This window comes from Apis cerana, linkage group LG4 (genome assembly GCF_029169275.1).
Source record: "Apis cerana isolate GH-2021 linkage group LG4, AcerK_1.0, whole genome shotgun sequence".
Classification (NCBI taxonomy): Eukaryota; Metazoa; Arthropoda; class Insecta; order Hymenoptera; family Apidae; genus Apis; species Apis cerana.
The window spans coordinates 11,671,902-11,690,661 of record NC_083855.1 but is presented as its reverse complement, the minus strand read 5'-3'; the positions used below and the strand labels follow the sequence as shown (position 1 = coordinate 11,690,661).

General features: G+C 48.1%; 1 protein-coding gene across 50 annotated transcripts in view; it reads left to right on the top strand.

Annotated features, from left to right (window-relative positions):
• The window catches only part of LOC108001865 (cell adhesion molecule Dscam2), a 61,119-nt gene that overhangs the window by 13,825 nt on the left and 28,534 nt on the right, over positions 1-18,760 (top strand). For 13 of the 50 annotated variants that reach the window (XM_062074176.1, XM_062074179.1, XM_062074174.1 and 10 more), the window contains 2 exons: positions 462-611; positions 7,023-7,146. In XM_062074176.1, coding sequence (XP_061930160.1) covers positions 462-611; positions 7,023-7,146 — 274 coding nt within the window. Of the gene's footprint in view, positions 1-461; positions 612-6,180; positions 6,305-6,366; positions 6,491-6,545; positions 6,670-7,022; positions 7,147-10,403; positions 10,528-11,091; positions 11,216-12,775; positions 12,900-13,311; positions 13,439-13,631; positions 13,756-14,160; positions 14,285-14,576; positions 14,698-14,958; positions 15,083-15,144; positions 15,269-15,548; positions 15,673-15,725; positions 15,850-18,760 lie in introns of all 50 variants that reach the window. The other 37 variants (XM_062074177.1, XM_062074195.1, XM_062074188.1 and 34 more) reach the window with 14 other exon arrangements.

Below are 18,760 nucleotides of genomic sequence, written 5' to 3'. Positions count from 1 at the left end.
TGCAAACTCGATAGAATTTCCCTCGAATGTTTGACGAGCGGGCCCGAATCCGGTAGAACGAATTCGATAGAACGTTGAGATGAACGATGGATAAAATACGCTCAACTTTGCCAACTTTGTAGTAATAATTGGGGCGCATGCGGGCCAATCTATTAATCAAGACGGCATTGTACTCGTCCAATGCACGCGTGTACGAGTATCGTGCGGTCCTATATCGGGGATAATTGAATATTTCTGATTGCCAGATCCGTGTCTGATATCAATTTCCGTTAAAACGTCTCTCCTCGCCTCGACTACAATCCAATATATACATATATATATATAATCGATATTCTGGCCGGAACGTTGTTTCCGATAAGTCAATTATCCCCGGTTAGAAAGTTGCACGTATTTTTTGTTCGATAAAATAAAAAAGGGGGGGAAAAAGGCGAGAAATATAATCGTTTTTATGACTGGAACAGATGGAAAATACTTGGTGTTGCCTTCCGGAGAGCTTCACATTCGCGATGTTGGACCAGAGGACGGATACAAAACCTATCAATGCCGCACCAAGCATAGACTGACCGGAGAGACGAGGCTGTCGGCTACCAAGGGACGACTCGTCATTACCGGTAAGTGAGAAGAAACGATCGAGTTTCATCCTCGTGATCGAAATCACGATTCTGATTTGCCCGATAATTCTTTCTTTCTTTTTTTCTTTTTTTAATATTCGATCGAGGAAAAAATCGCGCGATAATTATTTAAAAATGTCGCATTGTTTCGTTTTGTAGACTGATACAAAGTGTCTACTCACGCGTAGACACTTTTTAATTGGAAATCAGAATCGTGTTTCCAGTTTCGAACCTGGACACTGACAATCGCGGAATAATTCAACGATTCGCGGATTCATAATAAATGTTTTCGTGTATCCGTATTTTCTATATTTCTTCTTTTTTTCTTTTTTTTTTTTTTCTTCTTCTCCCCTCGATAAACTCGATTCTCGCTTCGCCAATTTATTGTCGCGCGATAAACGCGAGCGATGTCGAACGAGGACTCTTTTGCTATGTAAATCGGCCTTCCGTATACGCGATACCGAATCCGTGTCGCTGCCCGGTGCTCCGACTATCTCTTTTATCGTGCCGTATCGGGAAACTTTGGTCTAGGTTCGAAACTGTTTACCGAGGCAATTGATTTTCCCCGAAAACCGGTGTTAACCAGACCAGTTGAGCGTTTCAACTACACGGTGCAATTAAGCGTAATCAAGCGAACATTATATATATATATATATGTCGTTGTACCTTGGAAAATCGATTGCCTGCGAAGTAGCCACGATGTCGATGTAATCTTTTGTCCGATCCAACCAGTTTCATTAATGATTTTTGTACGAATAATAAACATATCTCGCGAGAAGGAGATCGAAATTTATGGAAAAAACTAGAATGGATAAATAGCTCATCTTTGGGAAATGAAACTGGGAATGAAACTGGTTGGAAAAACCTGAATGCTGGGACAGGGTACCCCTGCGGGCACGCGCCACCGCCCGTCCATGATTTGACTCTTGGCATGATCGGTTTCGATGAATATTGGAAAATTTATTTATTATACGTACATATATGTATATATATATAGAGAGAAAAAAGGAAAAAATAAAAGAAACGTATCGAAAAGAGAAAGAGACAAATCGAAAAAAAAATTCCCTCGACGCTTTGCGGCGCCCTCACGCGATCTCCGGGCTCTGTCCTTCGCTCTCGCGTGGTAAGTGAAATCGTCACCACTGTTAACTGTACCTCAACTGTCAAACGCGAACCAAGCACGAATAGATCGCGCTCGATGCGGCTTTTCGCCCCCTCTCCCCCCCATATCGCCACGATTTCCTTCCACCTCGGAAGCGAATCCGGGAGACGCAGAGAGAGAGCTCAGTTGGGGTGCACAACTATTCCATGAGCAACAACTCGTTTCGCGGATACGATTTTCTGTTTGGAGGAGATCGCAATGAGAGTCACGGTTGTTTGGTTGCGAGGCAGAACCGGTGGGCAGCGTACGGCCAAAGTTCCCCTCGATGGACAACATTAACGGGCTCTCCACGGAATCGAAAGGCGATTTACCGCTTCTCTGCCCCGCCCAAGGATTCCCGGTACCGGCTCATAGGTACGGAACGTATTATCGTTGATATCGCAGATGATATGCGCGCATCAAGCAACGAAAAGTCGCGAGGAGGGGACGATTGTCGGAATTTTTTGAAAAACTTTAGTTTTTTTTTCCTTTGGAAAGAAGAGAAGTGACGGTTTTCTTGGTACTTGTTGCGTGTTACTTAGAACCGGTGGGCAGCGTCCGGCCAAAGATCCCCTCGACGGACGATGTGCGTGGATTGAGGAGCGCGGTGAGCGGGAGCCAGGCTTTGATATGCCCTGCACAGGGGTTCCCGGTTCCTTCGAACAGGTAGAGAAGTAGAAAGGAGAGGAGGAAGATTCGGATGCGCGGTTTGCCAAGCAATAAACCATCGGTTGGTTGTTTAATTGCGATTTGATCAGAGCCGGTCGGGAGCGTGAGGCCGAAATTCCCCACCATCGACGACTCGAGGAGTTTTCGAACGACCAACCACGGCTCGGTCACCCTTCTCTGCCCCGCGCAGGGCTACCCTGCCCTCGTGTTCAAGTAAGTGATTCGACTAGCCACGTCTCCCCTTCTTTTTTTCTCCCCCGGAACTCGCCCAGAACCCGTGGCAAGCGTCAGGCCGAAATTCCCTTCCGTGAGCAACATAAACGGTCTCACTGTTGTCACCGATGGAACGCTGCCACTCCTCTGCCCGGCGCAGGGATTTCCTGTTCCTAATCATAGGTACGTGATGATAACGGAAGCATCGTTTTCTCTCGAAAATTGGGGGCCTTCCTTTTTTCTGCGAATTCGAATTATTTCTTGTTCGAAAGAGCGTTCTTTTATTTTTAATCCTTTCGTTACCGCGATATACAATCGCTCCCCGCGTATTGTAGATACGATCAGAGTTGTTGTACGTCGAGCATCATTCTCTGGAAATGTAGCATGTTGTTTTTGTCGTGTTTCTTTCTCACGAGATTCCGCTGAGGACCTTTCTCGTGTACTGTGCACATTTTTGCACGAGAAATCGCCCGTAGCGAAAGGGTTAAGAAGAGTCGCTGCTTACTTTTTTTCGCGTTCCAGCTTAGGAAATTGAAGCTGATGGAACGTTGTATCTTAGCAGAACGTGTAAAAAGTGATATCGAAGATTTAAATTTGGAAATTTTAATTTGAAAGACGTAATTTTGATAGCTGATTTACGTAATGAAATCTTAAATTCGAAATGAAAAAGAAAAGGGGGAAAAAAGTTGTTTGCATACCTATGTCAAAGGGCGTCCCAAAATTCAGGCAAGGAGTAATTTTTTTGATAGAAAATCCAGTTTATAAAAATTAAAAATTGTAAAATTCTTTATCGATTCGATGAAATAGCGTGTGATCAAATTTTGTAAATAAATATGGCTGAATTTCCTTCTTCGAGGCGTGGGACATAAACCTTGGACTTCAAAAAAAGTCCATTCTGGTCACCAAAACGGGAAATTACACGACCAGGAAATGACTCATGCGGTAATTAAATTGTTTCTCGGGCTGTACGGCATGTGGCACCATCTTGTTGAAACCACATGTCGTCCATATCTTGCAATTTAGACACCAAAAACTGGATTATCGTGATAGCGAACACACATTAACCGTTATTGCCTCCAAAACAGTGACACATTGATATATTTGTTTCTCAACGATCGCTCGTGAATTTTCTGAACCCCAAATGCGACAATTTCGAATAACCAATCCATCGAAATGAAAATTAGCCTCGATAATTTTATTCGAAAAAGCGCTCCATTTTTAATAATCCTGAACTCTCACGCTTTTTCCGTTCCCAATAAATTTACCGCGAAATTCGAAAATCTTGTTTGAATTTTGGGACACCTATTTACATATATATATATATATACATCGAGTCAGATGCAGGGGTTCCCGATCCCTCTGGTGATCTCGGCACGAGACGCTTGAACGCGGTCGTGTTTGGTGAAATTCAGAGCCGGTTGGGAGCGTGAGGCCGAAATTTCCTACGATCGACGACACGAGGGGATTCCGTACGATGAAAGACGGCCCGGCCACGTTGCTGTGCGCCGCCCAAGGGTTCCCTGTCCCGGTTTACAAGTAAGTCACGGGGCGAGGATCGGACGGATGCACCTTTTCTTCTTCTTCTTCTTCTTTTTTTTCGATCCACCGCTCGATTCGCAGAGCCAGTGGCGAGCGCCCGCCCCAAACTCTCCACAACGATCAACCTAATCGGACTCGCCACGAACACGAACGGAAGCTTGCCGCTTTTCTGCCCCGCGCAAGGATTCCCCCTCCCGTCTTATAGGTAGGGAACTGGTAGATAAGCATTCGAGGGGATTATTCGTTGTTGTTTCCTCCAGTTTTTCCTTCATTTTTAACGAGATTAATCGTGTTAATTCACACGTGTTTGATCGACGATTAACCCTTTCCAGGCCACGAATTTCTTAGTGAATTTTTTAGTTAAATTAAAGCTTTTATATTCTAATATCTCGTCTATGTGCAAAGAAAGAAAATTTGTCGAGTATCGAAGTTTATATCGTTAATATTAAGCGATATTTTAATATTAGAACAATTATCAAGATATATCCTCGGTTTTTCAGTAAGTATCGTTGATAAAATATAGTTTTTCACGTTTCTTATTTTATCGAGAGCAAACCTTACAATCCCAATACAATTTATTCATTCTATATCACGGATAGAAATATAATTTCGTTATTCGATAAATTGTCGCTTATAAAAAAAACGTTGAAGATAATATCGACCAGTCAAACTTGGAGACCAAAAATGTAGTTCGATCCGCGGTCTAATTTGAGATAAATCATGCGACGCTTCGTAAAATTATATATCTAAAAATCTGGCTTAAGAAACGAAGCGTTATTTTAAAAGAATCGAGCATAATAAATAAATATCGAAGATCGGTGTTTCTCTCGGTCGAACCAGCAACTCCAGACTTTTCGAAATTTATGATTTCACACACAAATTAACGCATAAAACTTTTATATTATATATCTTTACGTATAAAGAAAAAAAAATTATTGAATATTGAAGTCTGCATTGTTGTTTCGTACGATATTTTATGAAGCATCCTCGGTTTGTTAGGGCAAGTAGAGCAATAGTACCTTTCCTTCTAATTTTTTTAACGCATAATTATTCGTTTCGCGTACTATTTCATTAATAAGTTCATTAGTAAGTAAAATCTAATGGTTCATTCGTATTCGAAGATATTTGCGGTCCTGCAGATTTTTCGTCGGATACGAATTGTATTCTTCGCGGTTTATATTTTCCGATTCTGTGAATATTATCCATTTCGAATTTTCTGATATATTCACTATTGCCTTCATTATCTATTATTCTTATTTTCCGCCTAAATCGAACTCATCTTTGCTCGAACTAATCTCATTTCATGCTTACAAAACTCGAAAACTTTGGAAATAATATTTCTCACGACTCAAACTAACGCCAAAGATATCGATCATCTAATTTCAGATGAAAGATCTACTTATTTAACGATACATTATTCTACGTCTCATAAGATCATGCGTAAAGAGGACCTACTTATGAAGCCTATATTCTAAAAATCAAACGCAAATAAATATTATCGCCGCATCAATCGGTGACCGAGAGTCACCTTAAACCCGTTCACGTTTATTCTTAACGCGGAGGGGGTTGTGCTCTTTGTGCACAGAGGGTTCCCTTTCCGCGCGAATCCCCGCGAATGCCATCTTTTGGATTGCTCGCAGAACCGATGGGGAGCGCGAGGCCCAAGTTCCCGACCGTGGACAATTCCCGTGGCTTCGTCTCGTCTCTGGACCAGGCTCTCACGCTCCTCTGCCCCGCCCAAGGATTCCCCGTTCCCTGGCACAGGTGAGCGCCCTGTCCCGGCAACGCTCGATCCGACCGCTCGATCACCTCGTTCTCCTCCCCAGAACCCGTGGCCGCAACCAAGCCCAAATTCCCAATGACCGAGAACTCGCGGACGTACACGGTGCACCTCGGCCAACCGTTGACCCTGCTGTGCCCGGCCCAGGCGTTCCCGGTTCCAGCGTTCAGGTACGCGAAACGTGGAGAGCGGTCGATTGCTTTACCTCGTTTTCTCTACCGCGTCAGAGCCCGTAGGGAGCAGCCGGCCGAAATTCCCCTCGTTGGCCGATTCGCAAACGTTCAGAGTGGCGCTCGGTGGCGCGATGACGTTGCTGTGCCCGGCTCAGGCGTTCCCGGTTCCAGCCTTCAGGTAACGGAGGGGGGACACGTGAAGAAACGCGTCGTGGGTTAGATACCTGGTCGTTTCTGCAGAGCCTGTCGCGAGCACACGGCCGAAATTCCCCTCGTTGGCTGATTTGCAAGCGTTCAAAATGGCGTTGGGTGGCGCGATGACGTTGCTGTGCCCGGCACAAGGGTTCCCGGTTCCGTCTTACAGGTAACAACACCGGTCTTTCGCCTCCGCTCAATTCTTTTTCCCTGTTCTCCGTCAGAGCCGGCATCCAGCACTCGCCCGCAAATATCAGGACCGACTGATCTTCTACGGTTCAGCGCCTCCTCGCGAAAAAGCGTCACCCTCCTGTGCCCCGCCCAAGGATTTCCAGTGCCTGTCTATAGGTAGGAAAGAAAGCGCGCGATTTTGAGAGAGGAGACTCGTTCCGCGATGCAAAGGGATTCCCTATTCCAGCATACGAAAAGCGGAATATACCGCAGCGACTCGCGTTCTGTTTTTAGAACCGGCGTCGAGCAGCAGGCCGCAGTTTCCATCCGTGAACGACGTCGGATTACGCGTGACGAAAGCCACGGGATTCTCGTTGCTTTGCCCCGCACAGGCGTTTCCAGTCGCCACGTTTAGGTAGGTCCACCGTGCCTCCTCCCTGTCCCAGTACATCAGACGCGTTGCGAATAAACGTCTCTCCCTCGTTCGAGCTCTTCCTGGAGCGCTTCGTGTCCGAGCTTACTCTTTCTAGAGCCGGTCGGGTTCGCGAAGCCAAAGTTCTCCACGATCGACAAGAGCCGAACGTTCGAGGCCCGGCAGGGTCAGGGCGTCACGCTGCAGTGTCCCGCCCAGGCGTATCCCGTCCCAATCTTCAAGTAAGTCCAAGTCGAAGGGATTCTGCATCTCCTCCCCCCTCTCTCTCTCTCTGTTCAGAACCCGTGTCGAGCTCGAAACCAAAATTAACCGCTCTGGACGTGAAATCGACCAACCCCAGCACGGCCACGGGCACCGTTACCACTCTTCTGTGCCCCGTTCAAGGATTCCCCGTGCCCGCGTTCAGGTAAATCCACCTCTCCTTTTCTTTTTTCTTCCATCGATCGTGCCCGCGCGTGGATCCTGTCCCCTCTGTATACTTCGAAGGGTCCTTTTTATCGAAGAGAACCTTTCCTCTCGCAGAACCGGTGGCCGGCACCAGGCCCAAGTTCCCCATCACGGAGAATTCGCGCACCCTCACCACTTACACGGTGTCACGCGACCAACCTTTCACTTTACCCTGCCCAGCCCAGGCGTTCCCCGTCCCAGCCTTCAGGTACGAGGAAATGTTTGATGTAAGAGTTGGTCGATTAAGAGGAGGATTACGTGAACTTGTCCGCCCGGATGTGTTTTGCCGGTGTCAGAGCCTGTGTCCAGCGCGAAGCCAAAGTTCACGAACGCCGACATAAAGGTGGTGAGGCCGACGGCTAGCTCCGCCTCGGTGTCGATGACTTGCCCCGCCCAAGGGTTCCCTGTCCCCGTCACACGGTAAAGTAGCAATTAAAAAGAAAAAAAAAAAGAAAAGGGAAAGGGAAGGAAAGAGAGCGTAATTCTCCCCCTCAGAGCCTACCTCTAGCTCGAAGCCGAAACTGCCCTACGTGCGCAAGGTCGAGTTTATGGAAGGGAGGAACGGCGATGCGTCGTGTTTGACGTGCCCCGTCCAAGGTTACCCCGTTCCAATCTCGAGGTGAGAAGACGATATTTAACACACGGTCGCGCGAATATTTAACCGCGGTCGATACAATTTCCCAACTGGGGAGGAAGGGGAGAGGGTGTCGGTTTCGAATAACTCGATAACGATTGCCTTTCGCTCCTTCGTTAATTCTAATTTCGCTCTGTCGTTCGATATCCATGCTCCATATATATATATATATATATATACGTACATATCGGAAATGTAATTCCCATACCCGTCACCGATATACATATATCTTCCCCAGAACCTGTTGGATTCAAGTCGCCCATATTCTCCACGGACAATAGCCTTAGTAAATACGCGAGGCGCGAGGGAACGAGCGTGGTGCTCGCGTGCAGCGCTCAGGGATTCCCCGTGCCGACGACCAGGTAACCCTCGCGTGTCGATTCGCTCGTGTTTCCTCCACGACACGACTCGATTCAAGAGATGCCCCGTTTTCGTTGTCGCTCTACTCCTCTTCTCCCCCTCCTCGATACTAGAACCGATCGGGTCCAAGTCGCCGATCTTCTCCAACGACCTCAGTTCAACCGCGTACGCGAGGCGGAAGGGGACGAGCGTGGTGCTCGCGTGCAACTCTCAGGGATTCCCCGTGCCGACGACCAGGTAATCTCGCGGCGAGAAAGAATGTTTCTATTTTTGCTACTTCTTTTTTCTTCCTTTCTTCCTCCCTCCCTCCCTCGCCCGTGTTTCTTTTTGTTCCGTAGAACCGGTCGGATTCAAGTCGCCGATCTTCTCCAACGATCTCACGCTTAGCGCGTACGCGAGGCGCGAGGGAACGAGCGTGGTGCTCGCGTGCAACGCTCAGGGATTCCCCGTGCCGACGACCAGGTAAATCGATCCGATTCCGAATCCTTTTCGCGCCCGTTGGCTGGTTCCAACGAAGCTATATTCTTTTTCTCCCGAGTTGTTGGATATCGCCATTTTAATCACGATTTATTCTTTAAAAATGTGAATAGCTTTGCGCTCCAGAGCTGAACTTGTTCGGTTCTCTCTTTATTTATTTGTTTATTTATGGTTTTCGTTTATATCGAATTAGAACGCGGATCGAACTACATTTTCATAGCTTTTGCGAGCGACGATTTTTATCGAAGTTGGTATCTATTTGTCTTTCTTCGATACGCATACTTCGAATGTTTTGTAAACATTCGAAATGCGCAATTACGTATAATCAAATATATTCGTTCAGCCGTGCATTTTTATTTATTGTTTTCTATTCGTTAGAAGAGGAGATAGAGAGAAGGAAAAGAGGGATGTAGTGAAAGAAGGTGAAAAGTAAAACGACGATATAGATTTTAATATCCGACAAATTTTCTTTCTTTGCACGTAAAGATACGTAAGATATCGGGATATCAAAGTTTTACACGTTAATTAGCGTTTGAAATGATTTCAAGTTAGCTAAGAACGGATTGGTTCGGCCTGGAGCGCAAAGGGATAACGTAAAATTTACGTCGCAAGCGTACAAATATTTGTGAAACTCTTAAGAAATCGCGTAGCAGGCAAGAAAGCATTTCGAATTTGGCAAACGTACGATAAACTGGACCTTGAGAATTGGAAATGGAATATTCTAAAGTTATGATTATTTTCTACGATTCTATAAATTATAGATACGGAATTAAATAGTGACGATTTGATGAAAATAACGATAAAAGATGGAAAGAAATAAAGAAATTAGAAATATTATTATTTCTCTAAAATATAATAAATAAATAATCATAGAAATGCATATGCTATAATATATAAGACAGATTAATTCATAAATATCAAAGATGTACGTAAACAAAATTAATTTTAATATAGAATTGCGAATCAAATATAGCAGTAAAAAAGTTTCTACTTTTCGCGTGGTGTTATGTGAAACGTATAAAAAAATCATCGACAATCATTACATTTCGAAATAATTACTTAACTTTGAGCTTAATTTACAAAAAAAAAAAACTTTTATCGACAATTTAAATTAACGATACAAATTAAATTAAAACCGTTTCGAGATATCATATCCGTATATGTATAATTGAAATTTAAACGCTTCTTAATAACAGAATATTTCCCAACCATCGAAACGTGACCGATCAGTTATTAATTATTTCTCTGCCTGCATACGCGTATTTCGTTTAATCTATATTTCGAGAACAGGATTCGAACAACTAATAGAATTTCACCCACTTTCGATACATCGTTCGAACCACCGTTTCACGCGGCGATTTATCATTCAGATTTCCAAATAATAAGAGCCCAATATAGATTATACTTCCCTCCTCTGTCTCTTTATCCACTTTATGGCGTAAGTATAAAAGTATCATCTTTTACCACGCATTCGTCTCGAAATTGTCTCGACCTTTCCTTCGAAAAACCTTCGTCGAAGCGGCTTACCACTTGACTCGAGGGGCGCGTGTGTTTTCGTAGAGCCGGTCGGGTTCAAGTCGCCGATCTTCTCCAGCGACGACAGCCTGAGCAAATACGCGAGGCGGAAGGGCACGAGCGTGGTGCTCGCGTGCAGCGCTCAGGGATTCCCCGTGCCAACAAGCAGGTAATCGAGAGGGGAGGGGAGAGAAGGAAGAGAGCGAACTCGGATCGATCGATCGATTTCAGACCCGGTCGCAGCAAGGTCGCCCCGATTCACGTCGGACGATCTGAGCCGGACGATCGGCCGATCCGTGGGCCAACCCGTCCCCATCTTTTGCGCCGCGCAGGGAAGCCCTGCGCCCACAACTAGGTAAACGAGTCGATCGAAATTCGATCAAAATTCGCCACGTTTATCGAGCACGTAGGCAAGAATAATCCGAGGGTCGATGTATTGTTTATTAGAACCTGTTGGAAGCAAGGCGCCAGCCTTTGCCGGGGATCAGAAACTTTCCCTGTTGGTGCGACGAGCGAACACGGACGTTAGCCTTCCTTGCAATGCCCAGGGACATCCTACTCCTGTGTATAGGTACGAAGAAACTGGGCCACTTGGAATAGAAGGAAACGAATATCTCTCCTTTCCCCCTCTCCAATCCTCTGTTAAGATCGTCGAGAAAAGGGGAACCCTGTCCGAGGGTTGGGAAATTTTAACGGCATTTCCAAGTTACTTGGTTACTTTTCCGTTGCTCAGAGCCGATGGGGATCAAAGCGCCAGCCTTCCTGGGGGACGTTAAATCGTTCCTCTTCGTTCGTAGATCGGGGACAAAAGTGAGCATGCCGTGCAACGCCCAGGGGCATCCTGTTCCCGTAACCAGGTACCATTTAATTGAAAAGCGTCGGCTGCCGGTTGTTTGGGATCCTCCGCGGATGCAAAAATTTCACCCTTTGCGCTCCAACGTTACTCTCAGCTACCACTCGAATTCGAACAGTACTTATTTATGCTTGATTGTTTCAGAATATCGCTTCGTAAATAGGCTTCTTTACGTGTAATCTTATCGCGAAGATCAAGCGGCGATAGAAATATTATTTTCAAAGTTCTTCAGTTTCGTGAGCATTCGGTGATGAATTCGGTTGGAGTGAGAAGACGAGTTTGATTTTTATTGAATTGAAAATTACTTCTATTCGTAAAGAGATTAACGATAGAGAAAGCAACGATGAAAATGGAAATGGAATAATAGCGAATGTGAAAAATCTGCAGGATCTTCGAATATAAACGAACCGTTAGATTTTTTGAAATCGTTTCTTACTGGTGAACTTATTAATGAAATAGCGCGCGAAACAAATAATCATGCAATAAAAAAAGTTAGAAGGAAAAGTATTATTGCCCTATTTACTTATTTGAGAAACTCGAGGATGCATCTCGGTAATCGCTTCATAAAATATCAAATAAAACGACAACATAGACTTTAATATTCCATAAATTTTCTCTCTTTACGTGCAAAGACGCATAAAATATTAAAGTACAAAAGTTTTATGCGTTATTAATTCGTGCGTTTTAACTTAGCTGTAAGAAAGCACAGAAACGCGCGGGTCCGAATCGTGTGGTGTTGCTGTGGCATTCGACCGAGCGCAAACGGTAAAAACGCGACTGTTTCGAGTTTGAAGAAACGTTCCACCGTAATGATTCCACAAGTCCATTAAGCGACCGACCGGTCGGACGCGAATCTCCTGGTATCGTGTTTCCACAGTGTAACCCGATACACCGTTAATCCGGTAAAAACAGTTTCGAAGGCCTTGCTCTTCGTTAATCCTTGTGACAGAGCCGGTCGCCTCGAGGAAGCCAAAGTTCTCGAGTGACGCGAAGAAGTCCTGGTACGATCGTGTCGTCGGCCAAGATCTCACGCTCTTCTGTCCCGCCCAGGGGTTCCCCGTTCCCTCGCATAGGTATAAAAAAAAAAAAAGAAAAAGAATTAATCATTGAACAAATATACGTCCATATATCGAAGCACGGCCTTCTCTCTTATCGACAGAGCCGGTCGCCTCGAAGAAACCGAAGTTCTCGAGCGACACGAAGCTCAGCTGGTACGAGCGTATTATCGGCCAAGATCTCACGCTCTTCTGTCCCGCCCAGGGGTTCCCCGTTCCCTCGCATAGGTATACCCCGAGAAAAAAGAAAAAAGAAAATTAATCGTTAGACGAGTGTACCGAGGCACGGCCTTCTCTCTCTTATCGACAGAGCCGGTCGCCTCGAAGAAGCCAAAGTTCTCTAGCGACACGAAGCTTACGTGGTACGAGCGTATTATCGGCCAAGATCTCACGCTCTTTTGTCCCGCCCAGGGGTTCCCCGTTCCCTCGCATAGGTACGCGAGAAAGAATTTAAATTGAACCGTTTAGACGAAGCATGCCCCTTTCGTGTACGTTTCGATTCGATTTAGAACCGGTGGGCAGCAAAGCGCCGGCGTTCACCGGCACTTTAAAGGGCGGATGGATGGAAACGGAGGGAGACAGCCACGTCGTGCTCCTCTGTCCGGCTCAGGGGTTCCCGGTTCCAACGTATAGGTACATATCGGAAAATATTAATCGAGAAAAAGTTTTAAAGCCCGTTTTTTTTTTTTTTAACATTCTCGCGTTAGAACCGGTGGGCAGCAAAGCACCTGCGTTCACCGGCACTTTAAAGGGGGTTTGGATGGAGGCGAAAGGGGACACCCATGCCGTCCTCTTCTGTCCCGCGCAAGGGTACCCCGTGCCCTCGTTTAGGTAATTTAGGAGCGTCTTTTATCCATCCTCCAGCATCCTTGGGACAATTATACCGCTTGTAATCGGGGCAGAGGTGGCATTTGATCGACGCGTTTTGCCCCCTTGGCCTTGTTCTCGTTCGCCCTCGTCCACGCGATATCGGCCACTTCCCTTTCCCCGGCGTTCAAAGCGGAACGATTAATTCTGCCTCGTTCGTCGCGTTGTGCATTGTTAGAACCGGTGGGCAGCAAGGCACCGGCGTTCACCGGCGGGGACGTGAAGGGCGTCTGGCTGGAAAAGGGGGCTGGATCCAGCGCCGTGTTGCCGTGCCCCGCTCAAGGATATCCCGTCCCTTCGTATAGGTAAAAAAAAATAGGGGAAAAGGGGAGGGGAACGAAGAGAAATTGAAGAAAACAATCGGTTGCTCTCCTTTCTCGCATCCAATCCTGTTGAAAACAGGGCCATCCTACGTCCAATTACGTAACCGTACGTATTAATCTAGCGAGCGTATTAACCCGTTGACAGTGTTCGTTGTTTTGTGTATCCATTTATTAGAGCCAGTCGGGAGCAAAGCGCCGGCGTTGATGGGGATCGTTAGAGGAATAATGTTGCAAATCCAGGCGAAGTCCAGTGTCGTGATATTCTGTCCAGCGCAGGGCTATCCCGTGCCCTCATTTAGGTAAAATTCTTACGAATTCTTTACGAAAAGAAAAATTGCTACGCGACACACGGGTTTTCTAATCCGCGCCCTCCGATCCAACCGCACCAATGTGACTAATAAATCGAGATCACCACTTTCTTCGTTCGACCTGTCGAAGCTTTCTCTTCTTATTACTAACATCATTAATCGCCACGTTCTTGTATGTTGATCGCATGCCCACAAACAAATCACGCAACAAATTCGTAGAACCGATCGGGACGAAGGCGCCTGCGTTTACGAGCGAGTTGAGGGGTGGTTGGCTGAGGAAGGGAGCGAGGTCCAGCGCCGTTCTGTCGTGCCCGGCCCAGGGTCATCCTGTGCCCACGTTTAGGTAAAACTCTCGTTCGACGAAAAACTTTTTAAAAAGGAAATCTTTCGAATTAGAGCCGGTCGGGAGCAAAGCGCCGGCGTTGACGGGTGATTTGAAGGGCGGCTGGAAGGAGAAAGCCTGCGAGTCGACCGTCGTTCTCTTCTGCCCGGCTCAGGGTTATCCCGTGCCCAGTTTTAGGTAAATCGTTCCTTGGACAAAATTTCGACTCGGGAAATATATATATACACACATGTATAGCGCCTATGTTGGTATTATGTTCGTTTCGTTTCCGCTGAATCAGAGCCGATCGGCAGCAAAGCACCTGCGCTGACCGGTGAGATGAAACGGGGTTGGAAAGAGATCGGTGCGCGATCCAGCGTGGTGTTGACGTGCCCCGCGCAAGGATATCCTGTGCCCAACTCTAGGTAAATCCAGATTACGCTTCGCGACACGATTCTCTTTTTTTCTCTCTCTCTCCTTCCACGGATAGAACCCGTCGGTAGCAAAGCGCCGTCGATTCTCGGCGAGAAGGGAAGTCTGATGGAGAGGCGCACCCGTGCCGACATCGTGATCCTCTGCCAAGGCCAGGCTTACCCTGTGCCAACGTTCAGGTAAACAACAGGATAATAGGAAATCGCGTCCCCCCGTTTTTCCAAATGCGACTCGAGACGTACTCTGACCGTTTTATTCCTGCCTCTGGAAGAGCCGGTGCAAAGCAAGGCTCCGTCCGTGGCCGGTGACGCGAAACGATGGCAGAAGACGAGAGCCACGTCGGGATTCGCGATTCAGTGCCAAGCGCAGGGTCACCCGGTGCCAATGTTCAGGTATATTCATTTTCCTCTCCCTTTCGAGCGCGAACGTTGTTGCCGCAGAGCCGTTGGGAGCGAAGGGGCCGAAATTCTCGAGCGACGACCGCGTGAACTCGTTCGTTCGCGCCGCGGGAGGATCGTCGACGTTGCTTTGCCCAGCCCAAGGGTTCCCAGTTCCGTCGTTCAGGTAAAAGAAACAAAAGACAGCTCTTTCGAGTCTCCTTCAATCGCTCGCTCGTTGCGATCCAGAGCCCGTGGGATCCAAGGCGCCCGCCTTCCAGAGCGACGCCAAAAGCGTCACCTACGTGAGAGCAGCAAGATCCTCGATCGCGATCACCTGCGCCGCTCAGGCATCGCCTCCCCCGACTCACAGGTAATTCTCCTCCTCTCCCCTTTCTCTTTCTCCGCCTGTTCGCGTGGTGGCGCGTACGTAAGGGGGACGAGGGCGACGAGTCACCTCCCGTTTTGTTTGTTCGTGGAAAAGAGCCGGCTGGTCGGGTGTCGCCCAAGTTTCCAAAGTCTGCAAAGTCGGACGCGTTCGAGGTGGCGAGCGGAGCCGTGCTCAGTTTGTTGTGCGACGCCCAGGCGTTCCCCGGTCCCGCGTTCAGGTCAGTGAACAGTAGGAGATCCAGTCGATTTATTCTGCGACACAGAGCCTGTGAACGGTGCCAAGCCGAGAGTCGCGTCCACCGCCAAGTACGACGTTCTCACCAGCCACGCGGATGGCCCCGTAACGATGCTTTGCCCGGCGCAGGGCCACCCTCTTCCAGCTTTTAGGTAATCCTTAGGTTGGGGCGCGATCCTTTCCAATCATTTGCTCTCGTGTTCAGAGCCGGTGAGCGGCGCGGCGCCCAAAGTACCGGCCACGGCGAAAATTACCGTCCTCTCTTTGCCCGCGCGCGCTTCCGTGGCGGCGTTGTGTCAGGCGCAGGCGCATCCCTTGCCGATCTTCAGGTACGCTCGAAAAGGAAGAGGGGAAGTCTTCCCTCTTTCGACTCGACTCCGTAGAACGAAAACGTATCTTCCAAACGTGAACAGATATATATATATATATACACATGTGAAGATCGATCGATCGGATCGGTGGCTCGGTTCATGCTTTTCCACGTTTATGCTTTTCTTTTAGACCCGGTCGGAAGTAGTCCTCCTCGATTGCCACCTAGATCGAAATTCGACGGATTGGCAAAAGTGCAGGGCCAAGGTTTGACGTTGCTGTGCGAGGCTCAGGCCAGTCCTCCGCCTTTGTACAGGTGAGCAACGTGTCCGATCGATCGGTCTTCCATCTTCCCTTCCCGTCCATCTTCAACGGCGACAAGCGACGCGCCTCTCCCCGTGCGTACTCGTTGCAGAGCCACGGAGCACTATGCGTCCAAACGTGCGGGACAACGACGTGACCGGTTTAAAGAGGGACATCCTGGTCGATCGAACGGTGGGCCTCTCGTGTCCCGTCCAAGGTTTCCCAGCTCCCACGTTCAGGTACCCGAATAAAGGTGGCGATCAAATCGTTGGGCTCGATTCTTCGATTCGATTTCGAGGGGAGGGGTGGGGGAGAATCGCGAGAAAGGAAGCGTTTCAAGCGTTGTTGCAGAGCCAACTGGCAACGTCGCGCCGCGTATCGCCGGTGAACGTTACGAGGGCGGGAAGCTCGTCGACGTTCCTGGGCCGTCGATGGCGGCCCTCGACTGCACGACCCAGGGATCCCCCGTCCCAGTGACAAGGTACCCCTCCTCTCGGCGACACGTGTTGTCGAACGGGTTTCAGAGGGCACGAGCAAGATAGCTCCGCGCACGTCGGGCAAGAAGTTCGAGAGGGAAGTGGTTTTGGCTGCTAGAGGTCAGGATGTCGCGTTGAGTCACTCGCTCCAAGGATTCCCCGTGCCCCTCGCAAGGTAGCATCCCCCCTTCCTTCGTTCCCCTCTCTCGCGGTTACCCCCGGTCGTCGTCGTCGTCGTCGTCGAGTCGTCATCTGGATAATCCAGGACAGGTTCGGATCATCGGCCTCGTCGGTAAGTACGCATGCATTGATGTTTCGAGTCACACGCTCGTAGAGATAGTCCGACCATAGAAGAGGAGGAGGAGGAGGAGGAGAAGGAGGTATGTAGAGTTTCGTTTCTGGCGGGAAGAGGGTCTCACGCGCGTAAAATAATTTTTTGATCGATCCTTTAAAGGAAAGCGAAAGAATGTGTACGCGTGAGAGCCTCTTCCTCGCGGAGTGCCACTTTTAATTTAACGATCAAGAGGGTGACGAATCTGATCTAGACGGACGAACGTAGAGAAAAGGACGAAACGAAGTTTTTTTTTTGGGAGGGTTAACGAGTCGATATCGTTGTATTCTACCGGGCAATGTACCGAATATCGATTTCCAGAACCGTCCGGTCGTACTGGCCCCAAAAGGGACTGGAGACGGCCTTAATAAGTACCGCGGGGTAGAGGGCGAGTCTCTGGCGCTGGCGTGTGCGGCACAAGGCTTTCCTGCCCCGATCTCTAGGTACACACAAATTCCGTATATAGCTTCTCTTTTTTTTCTTTTGTTGTTGTTTGGTCGTTTGGTCTTGCTCCGCAGAGCACGGATCCTATTTTCGAAGCGTTCCATCCTTACCCTCTACCCCGGGTGTCGGGTGGCGGTAAATCCGCAAAAATCCGAGAAGTCGACGAGGAGGAACGAGTTTCGACGGAGAGGCAGAACGAGTACAGAGAGAGAGAGAGAGAGAGAGAAACGAATAAGAGAAACGGAGGCAAACTCGGTGGAAATTGCCGTGAGAGAAAAAAAGATGAGGGTGAAACGAGAACAAAGGGTGGAGCCTCGAGTGGAAAAGAAAGAGGGAAGAGAGAAAGAGAGAGAAGGGAACGGAGGAAAAGGAGAAAAAAAGGAATAAGCATGTGCATAGCTGTGAGATCTCGGATCGCTGTCGCGAGCGATTTAACGAGAAAGAAACGACGGATGAGCGAGAGAGAGAGAGACGATAATATCACAGGGCAGGTTTCCTCGTCGTCGATAAGAATTTCGATTCCTTTATCGGCGAGTTTATCTCGCGCAACAAACTCGTGCTCGTTCTTCGTCCTTCGTTGTCTCTCGTTTCTTTTCTTTTTTTTTCTTTTTCTATTCTCCGCGATCTGAGCCGCGACCCTAGTGGCTCTTGAGACAGAGGAAATGCGAAAATGCGGAAGGAAGGCGAAGAAAAGAAAGAAAAGAAAGAAGAAATTACGCTCGTTACGGCGCGAGGGAAGGAAGAGAGGAGAGGAAAAAATTGGTGAAATATATACTCGATGTATACTCGGGGCCAATCGGACAAAATGTTGGTTTTCAGCGCCAACTTGGAACCCCTCCCCCGTGGCGCACACAACCCCCCACGAGAATAGGTGACGGACGCTAGGCCGCCACTCTGAAAAGGATGCGGGCCCTCTTCTCCTTCGGTAACCTCGGTGCCTGAGAGGGTGTCACCCGATCAAACAGGGGCCAACAACAATGTTGCCCTGCACCTGCACACCTCCAATAAGATCCCACGATATCTGGCTGGTAAGTCCTCGCCACCTTCGTGCCTCCGTTCATCCGTTCGTGTTTTTTCACAACCACCACCACCACCACCACCACCCCGCCACACCACCCTCTCTTTCTCTCGCTTTGCCACAGGATTAATTTCGTCTTTCGTCATCTTATCCCCTCCCCCGTAATTGCAATGTCGCGCGATCTGTCTGTTTGCACAATTTCTCATTTTACATTGTCGTGTCGCTCGATTGCCACCGCCTTCCTATCCATCCTCTCTCTCTCTCTCTCCAGCTTTCCGGATCCGAGCTCCCCCATCTGTGCATCTTTTTTTTTTATTTTCAAAATATCGCACACACGCGAGTAAGCGTGTGGCAGCTTA